Source organism: Xyrauchen texanus, chromosome 4 (genome assembly GCF_025860055.1).
Source record: "Xyrauchen texanus isolate HMW12.3.18 chromosome 4, RBS_HiC_50CHRs, whole genome shotgun sequence".
Taxonomy (NCBI): Eukaryota; Metazoa; Chordata; class Actinopteri; order Cypriniformes; family Catostomidae; genus Xyrauchen; species Xyrauchen texanus.
This window is the reverse complement of record NC_068279.1, coordinates 25998789-26022060: the sequence shown is the minus strand read 5'-3', so window position 1 is coordinate 26022060 and position 23272 is coordinate 25998789. Positions and strand designations below refer to the sequence as shown.

Here is a 23272-nt window from a genome sequence, read left to right as displayed (position 1 = left end):
TGCATGTAAAAAAGTTGTGATGCAGATCTTTAACTTGAATAGATAATTAATTAACATATTTTGCATCATATTATAGTTTTATTTTAGTAAGTAAGTTAACACAAAATAGTTTTGTCTCGTTTTGGGCTCATTTTTGTGTTTAGTGCGGAATACTGGTTTCTCAAATCCTTGTGAACTACTTACCTTGACAGATTTTTGGACAGCTAGACTTCCTTTTGGGCATCATATGTGCGTGCAGCAACAACTTTGTCTAGGCAGCTCAAAAGGTTGTGAGATACAGCCACTGCGGGGGGACAGGAGTAGTGCACATGTGTTTTTCATCTCGGTTAAAGTCTGGGGGAATATTTTAATTAAGGAGTCTCTCTCAGTTGGGCCCTTTAAAGAAGAGTAAAAAAACTTGGAGGCGACCTGAAATCATAAATGGGACATTTAGAAATTATAACCTCACCGTAAATTAGAATTAAATATTAGTAATAACTTTTATTTGTAAAACGAGCTAATATTATACAAATGCGTAACAGATACATGCATGTGCATATAAAATGTCATGAAACTTAAATTGATTTATTTTCATATATCATACTGTTTACAATTCTATTAATATTATATTAATAAATAATGTTTTAATTAGTTTTTAAAGTAAATATAAAGCATTATAAAACGATTTAATGTAGCTTTTGTTTTTAATCAACCCGTTTAAGTCTTTTATACTTATTTTTAAAATATTTTTTTTTAAACGCGTACAATACTGTTTTTTAACTGCGAACAAACAGACACATTGATAAATACTAAGTCATTTGTCTTTCAAGCGACACATTAAAGACATCACTGAGTTATGCAGAATTGTATTATTATTATTTTATTATTATTGTTCATAGAAGCTGAACCCAATTCAGAGAACTTTAAAAAAAAAATCAGCAGCATTTGAGCTTAGTGTCCTGCGAGACATGTTGAAGAACTCTGGCTTTTTTACTTATTACAAAAATGTTAGATCTCTCACTGGTGCCCCTCTGAATTTTCAAGTTATGTTTGGATCATTGTACTCATTCAAGTAGATCTGTGCTTCACGGTGCAGCGAGTGCTCAAACTGGCCTGGTCTGCTTTGCCACAGTTGCTGCATTTTTTACATTTTTTTAAGTACTTAATGTTTATTTACTTCTGTTACAGAGTGTGTGTGTGTATGCACCTGTGCATGAGCATGTGTCTGTGGCACTCACTACTCAGAGACCCTCACAGTACACTGTGAGGATGAGAGTTTGAAAAAGTGTGTTAAGTAGAGACAAAATGTGTCAGTTCAATTGTTTGAGTGTGTTTTAAAGAGACAAAGACTCATATCTCTCACACTTGATCTCATTGCACATCATCTCGTTAAAACACACACAACGCACTAACTGAATACTTAGTTGTGAGGCTCAATTGGTCGTTGAACGTGAACGCAAAGCGTATTTTAAGTACTCTCATGAAGACATATGGGCCTCAGGCAAACACACACTTTGTACTCTGTCTCTGCAACAGACATATGGGAGCGTCCGCCACTTAGTCAACCATTAAACCTCTTACCAGACTCACAGCAGTAAGGCCATCACAAACACACTCACTAAACACACAGCTCTCCTACCCATAATAATGTGCCATTTGTGTTTAAGGACAGACTTTTCTCAGACTGAATGCAAAGTATAATTGAAGGAATGTAAAATTAGAAAAACTCTGGCTGTGTTCTCCACCCCTCAGCACTCTGATATTTATATCAGCGAAAGGCAAAGTTTACAGAACGTTGAAGCTTCTGCTGCGTTTCTCTGGAAAAAAACATTTGGTGGAACAAGTGCTTCACTGATTTATTCTGTTGACATAATTATGTAAATTTAATTACTTCTAGACACAACTATACATACGCGCTCACACAGACTCACCGCTGGTTTCAGATGTATAATTCTGCTCCTATCTGCATGGTTCACAGCTATAATTTAGACTGAGAAAAATTTAAAAGCGACACCCCTCCCCTCTTCTCCCTTCCTCTGCCTTAAGGGAAGAAAAGAGAAGTGTAGTCTGCTGGGAACAGAGAGAGAGAGAGAGAGAGACAACAAGAGACAGACAGAGAAGAATAAAGTAGCTAATCACAGTGGCAATTATCACATTCAAACAGATTTCAGGTTATATCTCACTCCCTTCATGTGTCACAGACTGTACACACAATCAAACACCAACACACACACACAAAATAGGACTCACTTCACTTTCCAATTATGTCATCAAATTAGAATTTTCATATTATTTTCTAAGGGATAATTAAATTTATTAAATTTATATTTAAGTTCTTGGCAGATGGTTGCTTATTAAGCATTCACCCTAGTTATTTAGAAACTATTTTGTGATGAATGAGTGCAAATTCTGTACATTTCTCTTGGCTTTCTGATTTTTAAAGAACAAAGTGAGAAGGAATCCATGATATATGTATGCATGTGTGTATGGATGTGTGCTTTGGCCATATTCCAGTGCTTAGGGAAGAGATGAGGAGCTAATTGGAAATCTGTCTCTCATTAGCTCAAAAATGCTACTGAAGTACCTTGCTTATGTGTGTGTGCTTGCGTATTCAATGGTACATGTTCCTTCATTTACCCAAGACTCTGTTGTGCAAATTTAGTCTTAATCAGCAACTTCTACGCACATTTAACCATCTGCGAGCAGCATTTAAACATCCTGGGCAGCTCATGAACGCTCTGAGAATGTAAAAAATTCTTGTTTAAAACCCTCATAAATACAATGTAATTTTCTAGTTTCTAAATAGTCTAAATGGTGGGGAATAGGACTTGAGACTTGTTCTTTACGGGGTGTAAGAACAATGTAAAACGTTTTAACACTTTGGTTGAAAGGGGAGAATTTAGCAGATTTTTTAATTTTGTATTATTATTTATATATATTTTTTATTTGTATTTTTTTAATGTATTTTTTTTTTTGTTTGTTTATTAGACAGGATTGTAGAGAATTACAGGAAAGTGGAGCGAGGGGGAATGGGATTGGGATATAAGTCATAATTGAACTAATGTCCCTTGGGCATGACAACTACAGCATGCACAAACCCCTGCTGCATGACTCCAACAAATGTAGAAATGTTTAAAAGTGTTTTAGTTGTTGCCACACTCGTAGTTGTCTAGCAGTTGTTTGGTCTTAAAAAAAAATAAAAAATAAACGCGCAACTGTTCCGATTACACTGAAATAAAAAGACGTAAATGACCTTTGACCTTTTAAGAGATCATGTCGGTCTCAACTGGTGATCAAAGTTACACATTTCCATAGCATTTAAGAGATTTGTGTGTGACTGTTACTGCGTTTGGGGGCATTTAGTATGTGCTTCTTGCATGTCAAGTCATCCACAGCAATAATAATTATTCTTTGAGTTATTTTCATTTGTATGACTGTGGGTGTGTGTGTGTGTTTTCTGAATGCATGAGTTAGTGTGTGTATGCCATGATCAGTGGTGTTATAATAGGAGTTGACAGTGAGAAGATTAACTCTGTCAGAGTTTCAATATGTTGAACAGCAAGAGAGGACTCTCGCGCGCACACACACACACACACACACACACACACACACACACACACATCACCCTCTGTCTTCCTTTCTGAAGTGTGTGTGAAGTCTTTTTAGTTCTGTCATTGATAGCATTTCACGGTGTTGTGGGTGTTTGTCAGTGTGTGTGTGTGTGTGTTGGTTCTGCTCTGTTAATGTTATATGCTGTTATATGTCCAACTGCATCGTGTGTGTTTAGACTGCTAGAAAGTATGTAAACTTTAATATGGATTTTAGTTTGCAACTTAAAACCTTATTTCCACAGACGTTAAACAAGAGACATGCACATGCTTGCGAATCACACAATATAACAGAGAAAGCGAGAAGGGTTGGGATGAAACCTAATTTTATTGTACATCTGTGTGTGTGCGCATGGGGAGTGCTTCATTAACAACAGTGCTTAAGCAACAAACGGACATTGTCTGTCCCTGACCAAGCATGACCGCTGGACTCTCACAGCCTCCTTAAACGACTCTCACACACACAGACGCGCTCAGAGGCCAGCACTTGTGTTGTTTTAAGGACTGTAATGTTTGTAGTTATAGGGTCTGTTGGAGCACACGGAAGAGGAGCAGTGGCAGCTGCTGTGTGTGTGTAGGTTTACTTAGCTGTACTTTGGGGACAAATCTGACAAAACATCTGGGGAAGTCCTCAAAGGTCAAAGTGATTCTAAAAGTAAAGTTGTCTTTTAGTGGTAGGATTTGGGTTTTTAGTCTGGAGTCATTATAATTTATAAAAAGAAAAAAAAAAACGATAGAAGTCTATGTCGTGTCCCTATTTAGATAAAAATGGTTTGGGAATATCAGTATATGATAATTATTAAAGGTCATAACAGAGTTTGCATGTTCTTATTTTCATAGAAGTCACAACCGGCTACAGGCAAAATGTCATGGTATTATGTTTTTTTGGTATTACCATTGTTTTTTGGGCATGTAACATGAATACGTATTGGCATTCTTAAGAAGACCGTTTCGTTACCGATATAAATGTTTCTTTTGGTACTTTTGAGGAAGTATCTGAAAATAATAAATGCAATTCTTAATGGATTTACTGCCCTTTGCAGCCCGTTACAAAATAAGTAGTTAATTTGACATTTTAACAGAACAGATTCTTGCAAAACATATTTACTCTGACTAATTATGATTTTATTCATTTTTAAATAATAACAAAACTCATAATGTGTATATTTAAGAACTCATTGTTATATCAGCAACCATTCATTAAGTTCTGAGTCATAAGTACACATAACACGGTAACAGTTCCTAGTTCAGGATGAAAAATACTTGCAGTTCAGTAACTGTCTAATAACAGTAATTTGTCCAGGAGTTAACACGGTACGCTTTGCTGTGTAGATTCAAAAGAACCCATTCATTAGAGTAATTTGTTCTGGAATCAGACAACACTAGTTATGCTATATGTTTCGCACTGCTGATTTTGCACTGATGTTACAGTACCATTGAAAGTATTTTAGCAGGGTGTTGCATTTTCAGCGGTGGAAGAATGTACTGTACGTTCCAGAACTTTTAAAGCAGTGGTTCTCAACCTTTTTTGTTGAAAACCGCCCTACTTCATTCCCATACTCAAGCTCCAGCCATTTATAAGTTGTAATAATTTTTTTTTATATTCCCTCACTCCCCTAATGTAGCCAATTACAAATTTAATAGAGCTGAAGTAGTGATATGATAATATGTATTATGAATCTATTTCTGCCTAAAGTACGTTAGTGTTACTATCGGAAATTGAAGGGTGGTGATGTAGAATTCCGCGCCGAATTCAAATGGTTTCTGAATCTCTCGCTGTGCTTATCACTGTTTCTCGCAGCATTGCATTGAACAGAGGTGCACATTTAAGAGCTCAAGACCTGTCTTTGAGTAAAAATGCACCTGCTTTGCGCGCGCACTGCTCTGTCCATTGAGCCGTATCCACCCACAGAGCCATACAGGTGCATTAGTGGAGGTTGTCTATTTGACACTGCTAAACCAGATATTGGTGTACCAGATACCAGATGCGTCGCTTGATTTCAGAATCAGATTAACCGTGGTGCAAATGCATACCAACCTGTATAATGGAGTCTAGATACAAATTTTTATGCAAACAGGAACTTGACAATAGTTTTGATTAACAAGACTGATAAATGCTGCATTTGTAACCTAATGCCCCCCTCTCTAATAATTTGCTCCCAGCGCCCCCCTAGAATACTTTGAACACCCACCGGGGGGTGGTACCTCCCCCGTTGAGAACCTCTGTTTTAAAGGAACCAAAAGTTCATGAACATCATTCGTTTTTTTTTATGGAACCGCATCTGAATAAGAACCGCATCTGAAATATGTTCTCAAAGTTCCCAACCCTACTTTGAAGTACCTTGGAGTGTAGTGTCAAATACCATGGTATATCTCAAAGTAAGATGATTTTAACCTCTGATAACATCTCTGTATGTTTTTGTAAACAGGCATCTAACTAAGTCCCACTTTGACTTTTATATCTATCTGTCCTCTGTCCTATTCCCCACCTTTCCTCAGTTATTTATGTCAGAGGTGGGTGCTGGTATATCTTGGGCTGGGCCCCTTCTCATTGCTTCTGTGTAGCAGACTGTTTCCTCTGTCCTTCTTCTGATCACATTAATATGCAAATACCCTCAACCAGAAACCTTAAATGTGAGTCTCTTCCTCTGTCCTTGTAAAGTGGGAAAGGGTATCTGCATCATCACAATTAAACAATCTCATGAAAGAGCTGACCATAATCTGTCTCTCCCTAACTATTTACACACATGGTTTCTTCTCTATCAAAATGGGGATATACAATAAACAAGTATTGTTTAGAGCCCGACCGATATGGGATTTTTGAGACAAATAGCGATTTTAGAGGGGGAAAATTCACTGATTACCGATATAGTGGCCAATTTAGTTAATTTTTGAACTGGAATGAAAACGGACATTTTCTATGTGGATTGTGCACTGATTTTGCACTGTTATGACTATGCAAATGTACTCAGGAGGCTGCTTTCTTAAATATTTTATCAAAGAATATTTGACATTATTATTATACATTGTCAACAAATTCTAGAAATGAACACTGAGAAAATAAAGAATAAAATATATAGCTAAATAAACATCAGTACTGTATGTTTAGGATCAGTCAAATGCTAACCAGTTAAATAAAGAATAAATAAAAATACAATAAATCGCTAAATAAACATCATTACTGTATGTTTAGTGTCAGTCAAATGCTGACCATTAAAATAAAGAATAAATACAAATAAAATAAATAGATAAATAAACCTCAGTAGTACTGTTTAGTGTCATTCAATGCTAACTATTTTAATACTGCCAGTCAAATAGAGGCAGGATCTAACACAAGAAGAATTTACACCTGCCATGTCCAGAGAAAAACATCAGCAGCGGTGTCACACCGTATTCTGCTATACAAGTTCAGGGGAAACTTTCAATGGTGGAAAACCAGACTTTTAAATAATAAATTTTATAAATGCAATGACTGGAATTGTTCGGTTGAAGTGGGTACCAAACTGTGAATCCTAAACAAGTTTGATGAATGCATGTTTACACATTAGCTTCCACTCAGCTGACAAGCTACGAAAGTAGCTGCGTGGTTAGCTAGTTTGCTATAAGCTCGTTGTCATGGCGAGACCAGCATTGCTTCTCACCAACTAGGTAACAACGTAGTGTGAAATCAACACTCAACAGACACAATCCACCACTGGACCGTTGTCTGCTGAGCTGCAATAATATGCTCTGATGTTTACATTTCAATCTGCTACATTACTTACTGCCCTGAAAAACTATAGCTGGCTGACAGAAAACAGATGTGATAAACACAAGTGACTGTTGTCAGGGACAGGGTTAACGTTTTATTAGTTATATTGAAAAGGGAAAATGATGGGGTCATTGTTTACTAACTTTCCAGTATGTATTTCACAAACTAGTTAGCAACTTACCAAGAAGACACCGCTTAACTGCACTGTCTGCTCAATGGAGTCGGAGCACGCTCTACTGAATATATCAGTTGCACACTAATATTGTTTTATATAAAGCTAATTTTATTATTTAATTACAGACTATAAATTAACCTTCACCCCATCCCTAAAAAAGCTTTTTTAATTTTTACAATTTAAACACATTCTTTTCCTAATTTTTGAATCTTCCAAATTGAGGATGACCTTCTGGGAACGATTTTTTCCACATAATGGCGTAGCAACACACACAAATACACAATTCCCTTTGTACAACAGCTGCAACCTTCCCTGCAAAGTGACTTTGGATATTGGGGCCTGTCACAAAGAAACACGGGGGGGGTGAGGCGGGAAGCTGTTAGTGTTTGCTGTAAGCAGCGGTTTGTGATCTGTTCTTTTCTTCACCGGTGAACACACTCACACACACGTTTGCTCCTTTGACTGTGTGAAACAGTACACACAAAGGGATTATGGGTATGTAGCTATGCGTAACACATTTACACTCGCATGTAAACAAAGAGAGACATCGGAAGTCTAGCAACTGAAAACCTGTTCAGATTCCGCTCTGTATACACATACAAGTTGGTTTCACTGTAACAGTGAGGGCTCCTCTTAAATGCAGTTTATACGGAGGCAATAAGATTTGCTAAAACCCAACCCTCACAGAAATTTGTTGATATCAGTCAAATTTAAAACAACACATGATTAATGAGCCTTTTAAATGGTGAGGACCACTTAAAATGTACACGTTTCACTATATTTGTGAGGACTTTTAAAAAATATTGGCCCTCAAAAGTATAGCCAAACCTGAACACATACACACAGCAGGCCATCAGTCACACGCTTTTAAGAGTTCAAAGCTGCTCTATCCTTTTTATCCACTTTCCAGTCGACAGCTCAGACCATCACACTCACTAAACCCATCATTCCTTGCCTGCGTATGTGTATGCATGTGTGTCCGGAGAAATGGTCACGCTTTCAGTCAGCTAAATGCTGCCATAAAGCATCAGAGAAGCTGAAGGGTCCAGTCTACTTTCATCTGTAGCTGATCTCAGCCCAGTCCTCTCTGTATGTAGTATCAAATCACAATAACCTTTATTCACTCCAGCTGGCCTGTGAACTGATCTATCGTGTAGCGGTTTTAAGCTGCTTAGGGTACCTGCCATTAGAAAACTTACTCCCGAACACACACTGGGGGATCAAGCGCTCTTCACTGATCTAAGGTTTGCTTGAAAACACCCCAATATTAGGCTGAGGATGCCCACAGATAGATGAGAAGAAAGTGGTTTACTGATCTGAGAGCTGTAGAAAGCTGCTGGTGAGGATACTGAGGCCTGAATCAGCCATTTTAAACTCTCATTATTATTTAAAATGGAGGGGAGAAAGAGTTTAGAGCCATTATTGGCGAGACAGCGATCTGTGCCTGCAGCTGGACAGAACAAATGGAAAATCTAATTATAAAACAATGCTGAAAACGCCCACTTAAACACACACATACACGATTCACAAAACATGAGAGAGTGAGAGTTTGAGAGGGAGATTGTGTGGGTGTTTTGTTGTGTTGCTGATTTTTACTGTATGTCTACACAGAGAGACTATGTGTGTATGTATGTGTGTTGGGGGGGTTGCCTACATTGTGGGGACTAAAGGCCAAAATATACTTTGGTGTTCCACATTGCTGATCACTATGTGCACAGTGTTTGTGACCCAAATTTCATCATCAGCACAGTCTTTGCGGACTGTCTGCATGTGGCCCAGATTTTCTTGACACACAGACAGTCCTTGTCTGTGAGCATTGTCAGCCTACCGTTGACCGTACTAACAGAGTAATGGAAAGCAGTCGAAGTGTGCGTGCATGGAACACGTTAGTATTCGCTCTCGGCCAAAAGAGTATACTTTGAAAGGCAACACGGTCGAACAGGCGCGATCTGATCTGGTATGCAGAAATACTAAGTATACTCGGGTCTACAAGTGTCAAGAAGAGTAATACTTGACAACACTTACATTGTGGGGTTTAACCGATGGTTCTCATGAAGACAATGGCTTAATAAATATTCTAAATAATGAAAATGTAAAAGTGCAAAAAGATTTCTGAGAGTGTTAGGTTTAGGGGATAGAAATATAATTAGTTCAGTATAAAAACAATAAAAGTTTATGGAAAGTCTCCAAAAATGTCTGTAAGATGTATGTACACTCATGTAAGTTCACATTACCATGACAGACATACTGAAACATACACCGTCACTCAAGTGTGATAAGTTGTCTAGTATAATGACAACTTGTCATTGTTCTCATGTTTGTTTTGATTCCCAAGAGTCTCTCTTTACTCTTTTTGACTTTATTTCCCCATCTCTTTGTCTCCTATTATATTTCTCATAGGTATAATCATCAATCATTGTTGCAGTGATAGATAACTAGATATGCCTTGACCTTGGTATTAGTGGCATTACTTTTTCTTCCCTGTCTGTCTTTCTCTCTCTGTGTGTGTTTGATTTCTTCTGCCTTTTTTTCCCAGGCATTTCAGACTGAGCTGTTAGCCAAGTATAACCTGTTTGTGTGTTCGTGTGTGTGTGTGTGTGTGTGTGTGTGTGTGTGTGTGTTTGCAGTTACTTTAATTGCTCTGTAATATGAGATTCTGTGAGAAAGAAAACACACACATGCATATACACAGAAACTGTTTCTGCATTACTGACCCATGAATTATATACATGCACATGAATTAAAAACAACGATATTGTGCTCTGTGTGTGTGTGTGTGTGTGTGTGTGTGTGTGTGTGTGTGTGTGTGTGTGTGTGTGTGTGTGTGTGTGTGTGTGTGTGTGTTTAACGGTGGTATCCTGGAGGAGCTCTGGTGGAATTCATACCTTTCATCTCACACTCATACAAACACAATACTCCTGACAGGGAGTGGGAGAGCAAATATGTGTGTGTAGACGAGAAAAAGACAGACATGACAGAGAAAGAGATGAAAAAGGAGAGTAAATATGAGTAAATAGCATTTCTAGATGTCTTGTCTTTCCTTGCACCATAAATGTATTCTGCCCTCCATAGCAACAGTTAGCACAGTGTCATTATTAGGGCTGGGTATTGATACAGATTTCCCGATTCGATTCCGAATCACAAGCTCTCGATACGATTTCGATTAGATTCGTATTGATTCATATGAGTATATTTCAGTTATAATGTTCCTTTTACAAATGAATTTTTTTTTTTTTTCAGTTTATGCTTTTAATCATACAGGGGACCTTCTTTCTATGAACATCACAAAATATATTAATTTGACTAATTGTATTTAATTAGTTTTTCATAATTTTGGTCACATTTTGGCTTTTTAAAAATCAGGGTTCAGACGGATCCTTAAAAAGTCTTAAAATGTCTTAAATTCAACTTTCCAAAAGGTCATAAAAAGTTTTAACTATCTCAAATGATACAACAAAGTCTTAATTATCATATATAGAGGTCTTAAATTTTGGGGCGGAAAAACAGGAATCGTGATATGACCTAATGTGATAATCAAACTTCAAAAGAATATGATTTAATTAAATAAATGCTTGCGCTGTGCCCTTCAGAGTGAAAACGCGGCACTGTTGTATTTCTCCAAGCACACAGGGGCTCGTGAGTGTTTCCAGCTGTTGCAGAGCAGTTCACAATCATTAAGCCGTATCGGAAATTTATGACAAGCGATCACTAATGATCAACTGTTGATGATGATGATGTAGTAGTGTTGATAATATATGACATGATTATGTTTACTTTTAATTGTTTATATTGTAATACATTGTAGATTATTGTAGGAGTGCACATTTTATTTCCCTTATCTGTTTGAATGAGCAGCTGGAAGCAATGAAGTGCAAACATATTAAAATAAGAGTCACTTTGTGTATTTCAGCCTTTAAAGTTAAAATTTCCATGCTATGTATCAAATCTTTTTTCATTCTCCCCCTGGTTATTAGTATTTTGATTGCACCATAAAGTGCATCTGGAATTTAATTCAATTTGTACTCTTGTAGCCATTTTCTGGCCCTCCAAAACACAGGAAGGAAAGACAAAGAACATTTAATATAGTCTACCAATTGTAAAAAATATTGGCAGATTAATTGCCTTTCTTTCAACACATTATCATATCAGCAATATCGGTCGACCTCTAATTTGTATTTATTTATATAATGGTACATAAGCCAATTTTAATGTGATATATATGAGGAAAACATGTCTTGAGTATTTTTTACTTGAGTTTTACTGATAAGCAATGTTAAGGCCATGTTGAAAGTTTTTGTTACATATTTATAGTTTAATTGCTTAATTTACACAATTTACAAGTATTTGCATTGATTTGTAAAACACGTACTAAAACTGGTACTGCATCAAAACCCATATATCTGTAAATGAGTGCATGTTAGTGAGAGAAAGTCGTCCATGCTTTACATGATTAGAATTACATCACTGGTAAGTGAAATCGAAATATTTACCAGCAAGTTGCCAAATATAATTTTTTTTGTCACATTGTGTGAAAAGTTCTCTCATTGTAGTGGATGGTTGCGTAGAGTGTAAAAGACTCGGGATTTAAGTATGGATACCCTTCAAATTCAAATTGCGATGCATCGGAAAATCCATATTTTTCCCTACCCCAAGTCATTCAATTTCAGAGCACATGGGTTGACTGATGTTAGTCAATAGTACTATTTATAACTATAAAAATGAAATTATGATGCTATACTGTATGTATTCAGATAATATTGTGAAATACATTAATTGGTTTGAGGCATTTGCTCCTGCACTTAAAAATATATAACATTTAAAAAATTCCTTAGAATTTATAGAAAAAAAGCAATTCCAGGGTTGTGGAAGCTACTTTGAAACTGTAGCTGCGACATGTGATTTAACATGGAGCTAAACTACTGCTACCCTTCTGATTTTTGTATTTTTATTTTAAGCTAACTACAAGTTACTAACCAAAATAGCATACAAGTTTCAAACAATTTAAGAGGGTAAGGACGTTTTAACAATATAATTTGATTATAATATATCATTCGATTATATTGTATGATTTATTTGCAAAAACAGTGACAATATAAAATGTGAAAACAAATTTAGATAAGTAGATCAATAATATAGTGATAAACTTTTAGTTAGTGCCCAACACTATATAAAATATTTGTATTTTAATACTAGTTTGGCACAATATTGATTTGATAAATTGCTACCGAGTATCAATATTTTTATTATTGATAAATTATTATTATAATTATTTGATTTCTTTGGCATTTATAACAAATAGTACATCTTCTAAAGTTGGTTAAATTGTAAAAAATTAAATAATAATAATATTAATAATGATTTCTTCCCCCACGTACATTTATGGATAAAAAATATCCTGATGGCTAAAGTTAATATGTCAGACCCAAACAGATGTGAGATGTCTGTCCACACTATTAAGTTTTATGTAAAACTGTCAAAGTCGAATTGTTTTACAATTAAAAAAGAAAAAACTTTTGCAAAACAAAAAATATATTTGCAGAATGTATTTTATTTTGAATCATACATGTTATTGTGCTGTGGGATCACTGATGTTTCCCCCTTGTGCTTCAAGCTCCAATCCTAGATCAGGGCAAATTAAACTGTTATGACACCAGTAAACAGAGAAGCGCCAAAGTTCTATTTCAGATTCCGTCTGTCCACATGCTGTAGTTGCAGATCTGGCTAGTTGACCTTCAGCCTTTCTTTGAACTGGTGAAAGTAATATCATTGACGAAGACCAGCTGAAGAGATCGAGGAGGATATCAGGAGACATCTCAAGTGAAAGAATACTTTTGTATGCTTGTGTGTGAGAGAGCGCTCTCACATCTTACCAAGCCGACTGATAAAACTAAAACACTACATGTCAAAAGATTGTACACACCCACAAATGTTTTAGTTTTACTATTTTACATAATTTAGAATCAGACTATGAAACTAAATTAACTTATATTGGAGCTCCTAGAATATCAATTACCTAGAATACAGCTTTGCACACTGTGGACATTCTCTTTACCAAATTTACGAGGCTAAAACTAAAGAAATTTCAATATGGGCACTTGTGGACAGCTTTCCCTCACTATCTGGTCCTACTTTATATTTTTCCACTAAGCTAATTTCAAGCATTTAATCAGCCCTTAGATTTTTAAGGTAATGAGAAACATCGATTCAGTCAACTGTACAAACTTTTGACTGCTAGTGTAAATTAGTTTGTGTGTTTCTAAATCTGTACTTAGGGGACAAACGTTTAAATGTAATTAAAAATAATTAGATTTAGCTTTTTTTTATATATAAGCAATTAAATGTTTATATGTGAGAGAGAGAATTTGTGGTGGTGGTGGTGGTGGGGGTTCTGGTACGGAGATTCCTTCTCTCAGAGTCCATTCACTCATTTCTCTCATTCTCAACAAGATGCCCAAGGCTCTGTCTGTTATTTGAGTGTGTGAGTTTGTGTGCAGTTGTTATTGTGAGTGGGATATGTGTAAGCTGTTGCTCTCTCTCTCTCTCTCTCTCTCTCTCTCTCTCAGACAAAGAGCCACTTGTCGGAGCTCTGCTTTGAGTGTGGACAATCACATGACCAACACACTCTATACATACGCATCTCCACGTTAAAAATGTGTGTGTGTGTGTGTGTGTGTGTGTGTGTGTGTGTGTGTGTGTGTGTGTGTGTTTAAAGAGAGATAGGTGACTGCATTTTCCACTTGGTCTCGAAAACAGAAGTTTCAAGTTTTTACATTTTAAAATAAGGTCTGTGTGCATTGTATATAAGAGTTACCATTGTTGGGCCATTGTGGATGTAGACGTAATGCCAAGACATGTGATTGCAGACCCTTCTCAGAATGTAGCTGCTTATGTGTTAAGAGGTGTCTGTGTCTAGCTCTCTCTCTCTCTCTCTCTCTCTCTCTCTATCCCACCCCCCCCCTCTCTCTTTCTCTCTCCCTCTTGAATGAGGCTGATTTGCATGGCTGCTGTATTCAGTATTTAATTGGTGCCATTCAGTCCTGGTCTAATCCCATGTTCACTTGTTTAAAAAAGCGAGGAGGCCCCTTATTGAGTGTGTGTGTGCATGCCACACAGTGAACAGAAACTGAAGACTGGGTATCTGTGGATGAATAATTACTTTTACACTTTGAATTAAGATCTCTTCCCCACTCTCTAATATGCTACTAAATTAATTTTTTTTTTTGAGCAGGAATATTTTCAGAATTGTTTATTAGCTCAGATCATTATTATTTTATTTTTTTTTAAATTCTGATATTTACATTTTGTTTGTTAATTTATTATGTCTAATTACACAAAGTATACATGACACACTATAGTAAGTTTAATTAATAACATTTTACATTGAATGATGCTTAGATAATACAAATTATTTAAATGGTAAAGAAAATATTTAAACTTGATTAATATATTTTCATATATATTCATATCTGATTGTGCCTACCCTTTTGATTATATTATGGTTGTTAATTACTTATTACTGAGTTATTATAAAGTGAATTATTTAAAAGTTATTAAAAAGTGTTATTCAAGTTAATATACACAAATTACCTCTCAAAGCTATTTAAAAGCTTTTGTAGAGTTAACTACTGATTCTCAGACCTGTCTGACACACACACACACACACACACACACACACAAACTTCCTCTAGGAACAAGAAGCTTATATAAACTGATTATAAATTTGATGGTGGGGGAGATATTTTCAAAAGCACTTATGTGTTTGTGGGTCTGTATGTTTTAGGTAGTGGGCTATATTTGTAACCTCTTTTGGGCTGCCCCCAAACACACTCACACACATTGGCAAATAATCTATCTCAGGTCCTGCTTCTGAAATTCTTAGTTTTCAGCAGCTGCTGATTTGACAGGAAGTGATGAAGTCTTTTCTTCTGAGTTGAGGAGGTCAGATTCCTCCTCCTCCTCACTCGCTTTCTCTCTCTGTTTCTGATTTGTTCAGTCATAGGCAGCCGTCAGAGGAAGGGCATAAGTTTGACATCTTCATTGATGGGGGAAAAAAGAGGGATCAAAAGAGATCTAGAAACAGAGGGATAAAAGAGAGGGATAGACAGGAGCAGGCTGCAGACAGAGGAGGCAAATGTCACAAAAAGAGTTTAACCCGCTGCAAAACACCTTCAGTCATGCAAATCTCTCATGTGCACACACACAAACTCATATACCCTAGTGCCACATGTGAATGCTCCAAATTTGCTTTCATCAAATTCTGGGAGATTTGTCAGAAATCGGTAAGCTGTAATATTTACCCTCTGTCTGGGACACTGACGAGTGATGACCATTCATGACATTCATAAATTCTTAAACGTGATGTGTTTGTTGGTGTTAAAATACTTTCTCCTATCCCAGCTTAAAGGGATTGTTCACCCCAAAAATTATTTACATTCCCTTATGTTGTTCTAAGCCTGTATGATTTTCTTTTTTTAGGTCCTATGAAATCCGTTTGAATTTTCTCCAAATTCAGTTTAAATAATTTCCCCAAAATCTGTGTTTTCCATTTTTTTATTATGTGTTGTAATTGCATTTTATATATGTAAAATAGAAAAACAAAAAAGTATTATTTTGGTCAGACATAGTGCTTCACATCACAGCATCACAGTAATAAAGGAATATTTATTATATTATTACTACTACTATTACTACAAATACTACTGCATTTAATATTACACTTTACAGAAGTAATATATTTGTCGCATTTTTTTTTATTCCACACATCTAGTTAAATTGAGCTTTTTCTTGGAGCTTTGATGGTTTTGACGACAGCTTCTCATCTCCGTAAAAGCAGTTCACTGTATGGCCTAATGTACTTCTTTGACCACAAAAGGTTGTGGATTAACTATATAAATATATAGTCTACATGTACTGCTCTTTGTCATCTACACACACACACACACACACACACACACACACACACACACACACACACAGAAAGGGCATCGTGTGTATGATGCAGTGTTATCAGTGTATGAGCAGTCAGCTTTACAGATTCATTTTGAAGTGTACAGCACATGCATACTCTATATTATTTGTGCATTTATACATTCATATTTACCCTAAATATGTCAAATTCTGTGACATTCCGCATTTTATTGTTAATTCCAGTTTAATGACTGGATTTCACGATTCCGTCTGAGTTTTCAGCTTCTGGTGTATCATAGGACCCTATTTGTTCCCCATAGAAAACAAAAGAAGATGTTAGGCAGTACGATTGTCTCAGAAAATGTGTCTCATTTCACTTTAATAAGCAGAGACAACTATAAGTAAGCCATGTGTAGGTTGGTCTCCCTGAATAATGTAAACACTCTGCAACGCTCTGCAATCCGTGACAGCGCATCCTTCCTCCCTCCCAGGTTTCGGCACCAATGGGTTGGGCTAGGAGGAGGCGTGAAACGGCTAAACAGTGAACGTAAAGTTTAGAGAATAAACAAACATAAACATAAACGTAACATGGCCACATACGTCTCTCTCTCGAACTGGCACCTACAGATCGTCTTTATCCCCACCTGGCTGATTAGCTCGATCCAGGGCCGGGCCGTGAGAGCCTTGCCCTCCTCCTCGTCACACAGTCACTAACATTGCGGTTGTGTTTGGTCATGCTAGTGGTGCAGAAATGATACACTATATTTTTAACAATCAAGTTACAATTTGTTCTGGGTTTTTTTTTATTGATTTTTTAAAAAAAAATTTTGTTACTTATAAACTCTTATTATAAATGACAGTGTGTAGGTGTATGTTTTTGTAATTGCAGTCTGTGTGTTCTTGTTAAAGTGTGTATCCGTTCTCATTGTTTTTCTTGTTTGTCTTTTTGAGAACATAATTGTGCTTCTCAATGGCCATAATCATTGAGTCATTATTGGAGCTCTCAATAGTGTATACACCTCACACAAAGTATGATGACACATACAGATGGAATTCCTTGCTGCTGTAAATGGTTTTTGTTGCTAATTCATCTCTGAAGAATATATGGGTTTCATCACAAAAATATATCAGAAAAATGTAATCTTTAATGATTTCCATTAATGTGTTGTTTTTATATTTAAGGGATTTAAGTATCTGTTTGCTTACCATTATTTGGTGTGTGCGCATGTCTTTAATAACAGGGTGTGTGTTATGTCTGTGCATATGTTATTTGTAATTTTAGGACAGTGTTTGTTTTTTCGTCTCTGTTTTAATGTTTATAGTTTTAGGCCATGGCTGTGTGTGTGTGTGTGTGTGTGTGTGTGTGTGTGTGTGTGTGTGTGTGTGTGTGTGTGTGTGTGTGTGTGTGTGTGTGTGTGTGAGCGTGTATTTATCACTTTGTGGGGACCAAATGTCCCCATAAGGATAGTAAAACCCGAAATGTTTGACCTTGTGGGGACATTTTGTCGGTCCCCATTAGGAAAACAGCTTATAAATCATACTAAATTATGTTTTTGAAAATGTAAAAATGCAGAAAGTTTTCTGTGAGGGTTAGGTTTAGGGGTAGGGTTAGGTTTATGGGATAGAATATAAAGTTTGTACAGTATAAAAACCATTATGTCTATGGAAAGTCCCCATAAAACATGGAAACACAACATGTGTGTGTGTGTGTGTGTGTGTGTGTGTGTGTGTGTGTGTGTTTGCATTTGTACCTAAGTGCATTCAGTTAGCAGTAAAGAACTGTGTTACAAATACAATCATCTCTACTTACATACAAACACTGGTGCACACACTGAGTATGGATTAAATATTCCCTAATTGTCAGAGCAGTGCTGATTGTCACATGGACAATAAATTGTAAACTGTAGTAAATGAAGTGAGATGCTTTTCCTTCCCTGTCCAATAAATCATAGTCAACAGATCACTACATCCACCTCCCTCCTGTTTTGAAAGAGAAAATGTGTTATTAAGAGAAAAAGGAACAGTGATGCTCCCTATGTACTGGTTTGTGGAGGATTTTGGCAGTCTTGGAGGGTATTTGAACTCGCTCATGGTCATGGGATACAGAAGGATGCAGATTCTGCTGAGAGTCTGTCTCAGAATTGTGTTTGACAGTGTGTGTGTTCTTTCTGTTGCAGGTTTGTGTCGGGGAAAGGATTGGTGATTCACCCGGAGATTGGGGACAAACTGGATATTATCTGCCCCAAAGGGGACATGGGGCGGCCGTATGAGTTTTATAAACTCTACTTGGTGAAGAAAGAGCAGGCGGAGTCCTGCAGCACCATACTGGACCCCAATGTACTGGTCACTTGTAACAAACCAGAGAAAGACATCAAATTCACCATAAAGTTCCAGGAGTTCAGTCCAAACTACATGGGGCTTGAGTTCAAACGCTTCACAAACTATTACATCACTTGTAAGTAACTAAAACTTCACTGCTTAGATGGGTGTGTGGATGTGTCTTTCTAACCTGGCTGTGCTTTAGCTGGACGTTCATGTATAGATAAGAAGAAATAATGTCTTCATTCTCTTCAGAAAATGCTAAAACTTGTGTTGTAGGGTTAGTCTATAGTAAATGTAATGGCTGTTCTTTTATGAGTTCAGTAGGAAGTCCCCATTTAGTGTGTGTTTGTGTGATGTGTGTGTGTGTATGTTTACTTATGGGGCTTTTCTACTGCACGGTAGAACTAGACAACTAAAATCTGCTCACTTTTTGGGGGTTTTCCACTGTGGATAGTACCTGGTACCTGATAATTTTTTAGTACCACCTCGGTCGAGGTTCCAAGCGAGCCGAGCCGATACTAAATGTGACGTCAAAATCCTGCAGATCACTGATTGGTTAGAGAGAATCGTCACTAACAGCGGCACTGGATTTGCGACACGGGACATCAACCCGCTAGTTTTAAAGTTAGCAACAGCGATAACAGTATCATTTGTTCACGCGACTTTCGAATTGTGAAAAAATAAATGGCTGCGCAAAAACACGCCATGGTCAATAAACGAGGTACAGATGGTCCACTCGTTAGCAATGAGCAAAACGAAAAAGTCTTTCAGGAAGTGTATCAGCTGTTGGCCACACACGGCTACCACCGGACCTTCTAACAGTGTAGGGAAAAGTTAAATAAACTTAAAAGTGACTACATAACCATCAAGGAAAAGTGGAAGGGGTTCGACCAAATGGACACTCTATCAATCTAAACCGGTGGGAGGGAGAGTGCCCTAGGCTGGCGTTGATCCACGATGGAGGATGGTATGTTTTGTTATGTTAACTCTATACTCTGCTTGAAAGCTTCACTTTATTTATATTTTTAGTTGACCAGCTACTGGAAGCTTGCTTCTAAAACAACCAGGCCAATTTAACTGTTACACTTGTGTAAAATCAGCATGCAACAACTGCTTTATGCAGCACAATGAGCTAGAAGCTAACAGCTAGCAGTCGTGTTATTGTTTTGGTCAGTTTTTGTCATGTTTAAGATGATATCATGGCAGTAGAGTTGGCGCAACTATGACGATCAGCTTATAATCCCACCCACACTGAGGTGGCACTAAACTGCAGTGGAAATGCAAGCTCAGAAAATTAAGCGAGTAGAGGCGAACCGTAATGTGCGGTGGAAAAGTGCCATTAGGGATAAAGAGAGAACTAAATCTAACATAAATTGAGACATTTAGGGACATATATATATATATATATATATATATATATATATATATATATATATATATATATATATATATATATATATATTAAATACAAAGTTTTCTTTTAGTAGTAGGTACTGTAGGAATGTGAATCATAGGGAATATAACAATTCCAGTTCCAATTCCTCGAATTGATTCTTTTAGTAATTTTGAGGAAGAAATATTTGGAAATCAGAAATAAATGTAATTCAGTCTTTTAATACATGTAATTAAATGTAATTAAGTCTTTTAATAAATTTTAAAAGACTTAATAGAGGCAATCATAATTGGTCCTATATATATTAAATAAATAGTTTGGACCATTTTTTAAATACAATTCCCCTGATTACAACAAAACTCATAATGTGTTGGCCTATCTTTAACTAAGGAGTAATTAGTTTGGTAACTGCACTACACTGGTCGCACTGTATGTTTTAAGCTGTAGATTCAAAAGAACTGGCTCATCAGAGCCATTTGTTCTGGAATCAAACTATACTGTGGTCGCGCTGTATGTTTTGTTGTGTATATTTAAAAGAAATGGCTCATAAGTGTAATTCTTTCTGAAATCAGACTATATTATTTGCACTGTGGGTTTTACGCTGTAGATTCGGGAGAAGGGCAGCGTTCCTGCTGAATTGCGCTACAGAAAGTCTATTTTAGAATAGTACTCAAGAACCGTTAACCAACCAAAGTCATGAAAATCATACTGTTCCAGTATTTTTTCAAAATTAAACCTTTTTGAGTTAATTTAATGAAATTAACTTTATATAAAAGAATAGAAATGTTATGTCCTCATTTAGAAAATGTGTGTGAAACATGTTTCTGTTTTAAATACTGTAGTCTGTGAATGTCTGTAAATGGCACTGATATCAGTGAGTGTGAATGATATTCCAGCCATGGAAACGGTTGGATTCCCTACTAGATTATACACACATTTGTCAAAGGATTTCTTCTCTCTTCACTACAACATTTTACACCTGAAGACTTGCACACAAACATGTACTTTACCGACAAATTCTCTTTTGCAAAGTGTCTTTGATATCCTCTTCATTATTGCTTGTCTTGCCAGTGAAACGTAAGTAACCCTAACTACATCGGAAAAAATAATAAAGTTTTACTGAAGCCACTCATTAATCATTAATCCAGAATCTTACACATTTCTCAACACGTTTGTGGCAGACCTCTGGAAGCGGGGACCAGGTGAACACTCCAACGTAAGACTTTAATAATACAAACTATACTCTTTTCAGTGTCACAAACATAAACGTGCTTTTCATCACAACAACTAAAAACCACAGCCTGTCAGCCTTGCTTTTCACTGTAACATCAACACACATACACACACTGCTCTGCGTCTCTCTCTCTCCCCATCTCCCGCTGTCTCCTCTCCATAAATACTCCCAGTGCTCCTCACTGGAACGCAAGACCGGCGTGGCACACAGGTGGAAATCGTTCACTATTTATCTCCCCGACCTCACTCTACCCAGACGCCGCTCGGCCACGCCCAGCTTGCCACAACGCTCTAATGCAGCATAAATGTGGACTAAACTTTCAGAATATGAGAAGACAGCAGGGGAGAGCAGGAGAAATGTAACACTTTTTAACTTCGTCTGTTCAGTGTGCGCACACTTTTACCCCTCGCTCTTATTTTAACTCTTTCTCCAATGATTGAGGGGGAGAGAGAAAGAGGACACTTCCAGTCAGGCATGTCTCATTGGTTGTCTTGCCTCACTGAGTTCTTGGTCTCTTGGCCATGATGCCCAGACATGTCCCATAATCCACTTCACCTCTTGTGACCCATCACCACAACTACACACAGACTCAGTAGCAACCAGTCCCTTTTTTGCTGAAATGTGCGTGTGTGTGTGTGTGTGTGTGTGTGGGTTTACTGATTTTTGCTGTCTTGTCATCTTGTTTCAACCAGTCACCTGCTGTGTTAATAACTTTTAAGCATGACAGTTTCACAAACAGACGTACATTCCTCATCAAAAGTCTTTCAAATATTGTTTTTATAATGCTGTTTGCTTGTGTGCTGTTTGGTATGTTGCATTGTTGCTCACTTAAATTGTTTACCTACAGTGAGTTCCTGAACTGATTTTAGTTTGGCATCAGTTTAGATGCAATTTAATGTAAACCTCCCATTGTTTGTGTGTGTGTGTGTGTGTGTGTGTGTGTGTGTGTGTGTGTGTGTGTGTGTGTGTGTGTGTGTGTGTGTGTGTGTGTGTGTGTTTGTTAAATGTAAGCAAAATGTCTGCAGTCATCTAAACTGATCACTAACTAGGATCCTTTTAAAATGCACACAAACACTTACACAAATACACAGAGGTTTCAACAAAAGCATATTGAACTAATTACCCTTTCAAAATTCAAAAGTCAGAAAAACAAGCAAAACAACATTTCTCTCTTGTTGCGCTTGCATTGCATGTGGGATAAGTTTATGATGTTTTAATTATCTATTAAATTTTTGTTAGCATTACATTTGATTTAGAGTCATTGTGTGGTAAACCACTTTCATATGGAAGATGAATTTGTTTCTGATCATTTAGCACTTGTTCTGATTATTTCTGTTCATTTCGGAGCAGTTACATGCAGCTGCTGACATCACTAATAATAAAAATGAATTATGTGTCACCTACCCACCCCCTTGAGCCTGCTTGCCTGCCTTTCAGGCTTGACAATGCTTTTTCAGTTGCTACACACTCCAGGTGCTTTTGATCCATTCACGAGTATCTGCTTTTCCTCCTGTCACTATATTTGCCTCTTTCTGTGTGGTGTCGAGTGTCTCTCTACCTCTCTGCCTTTCCTGTATCCTCTATTATGTGGCTGTGTTGCTTTCTGTCACTCTGACTATTGCTCTGTTATAAAACCTATGAGCTGCCTGCAAAGACAGCATTTTAAGGTATCATAGGCATGCTCCCGACACGAAGGCTGTTCCTAAAGGCTGGCAACTTGATTTTGCTCCTTAGGCAGAATGGCGTGTGTCCTTTGCATAGAACTCAGTTAAAAAACAAAACAATTCAAGATGCAGATTATGCAAGAAAAAATTTAATTATAAAAAAGTTTATTTATATAAATACATATTTTTAGTTTTAAAAAGTTACATGTCATTCAATACTACAAAGTATCCATACAAAT

The 23272-nt window shown here is 36.8% G+C and overlaps 1 protein-coding gene across 1 annotated transcript in view; it reads left to right on the top strand.

Annotated features, from left to right (window-relative positions):
• LOC127640676 (ephrin-B1-like) overlaps positions 1–23272 on the top strand; it is a 50169-nt gene that overhangs the window by 1983 nt on the left and 24914 nt on the right. Inside the window, exon 2 of the mRNA XM_052123374.1 lies at positions 18598–18875. Within this exon, the coding sequence (XP_051979334.1) occupies positions 18598–18875 (278 nt within the window). The remainder of the gene's footprint in view (positions 1–18597; positions 18876–23272) is intronic.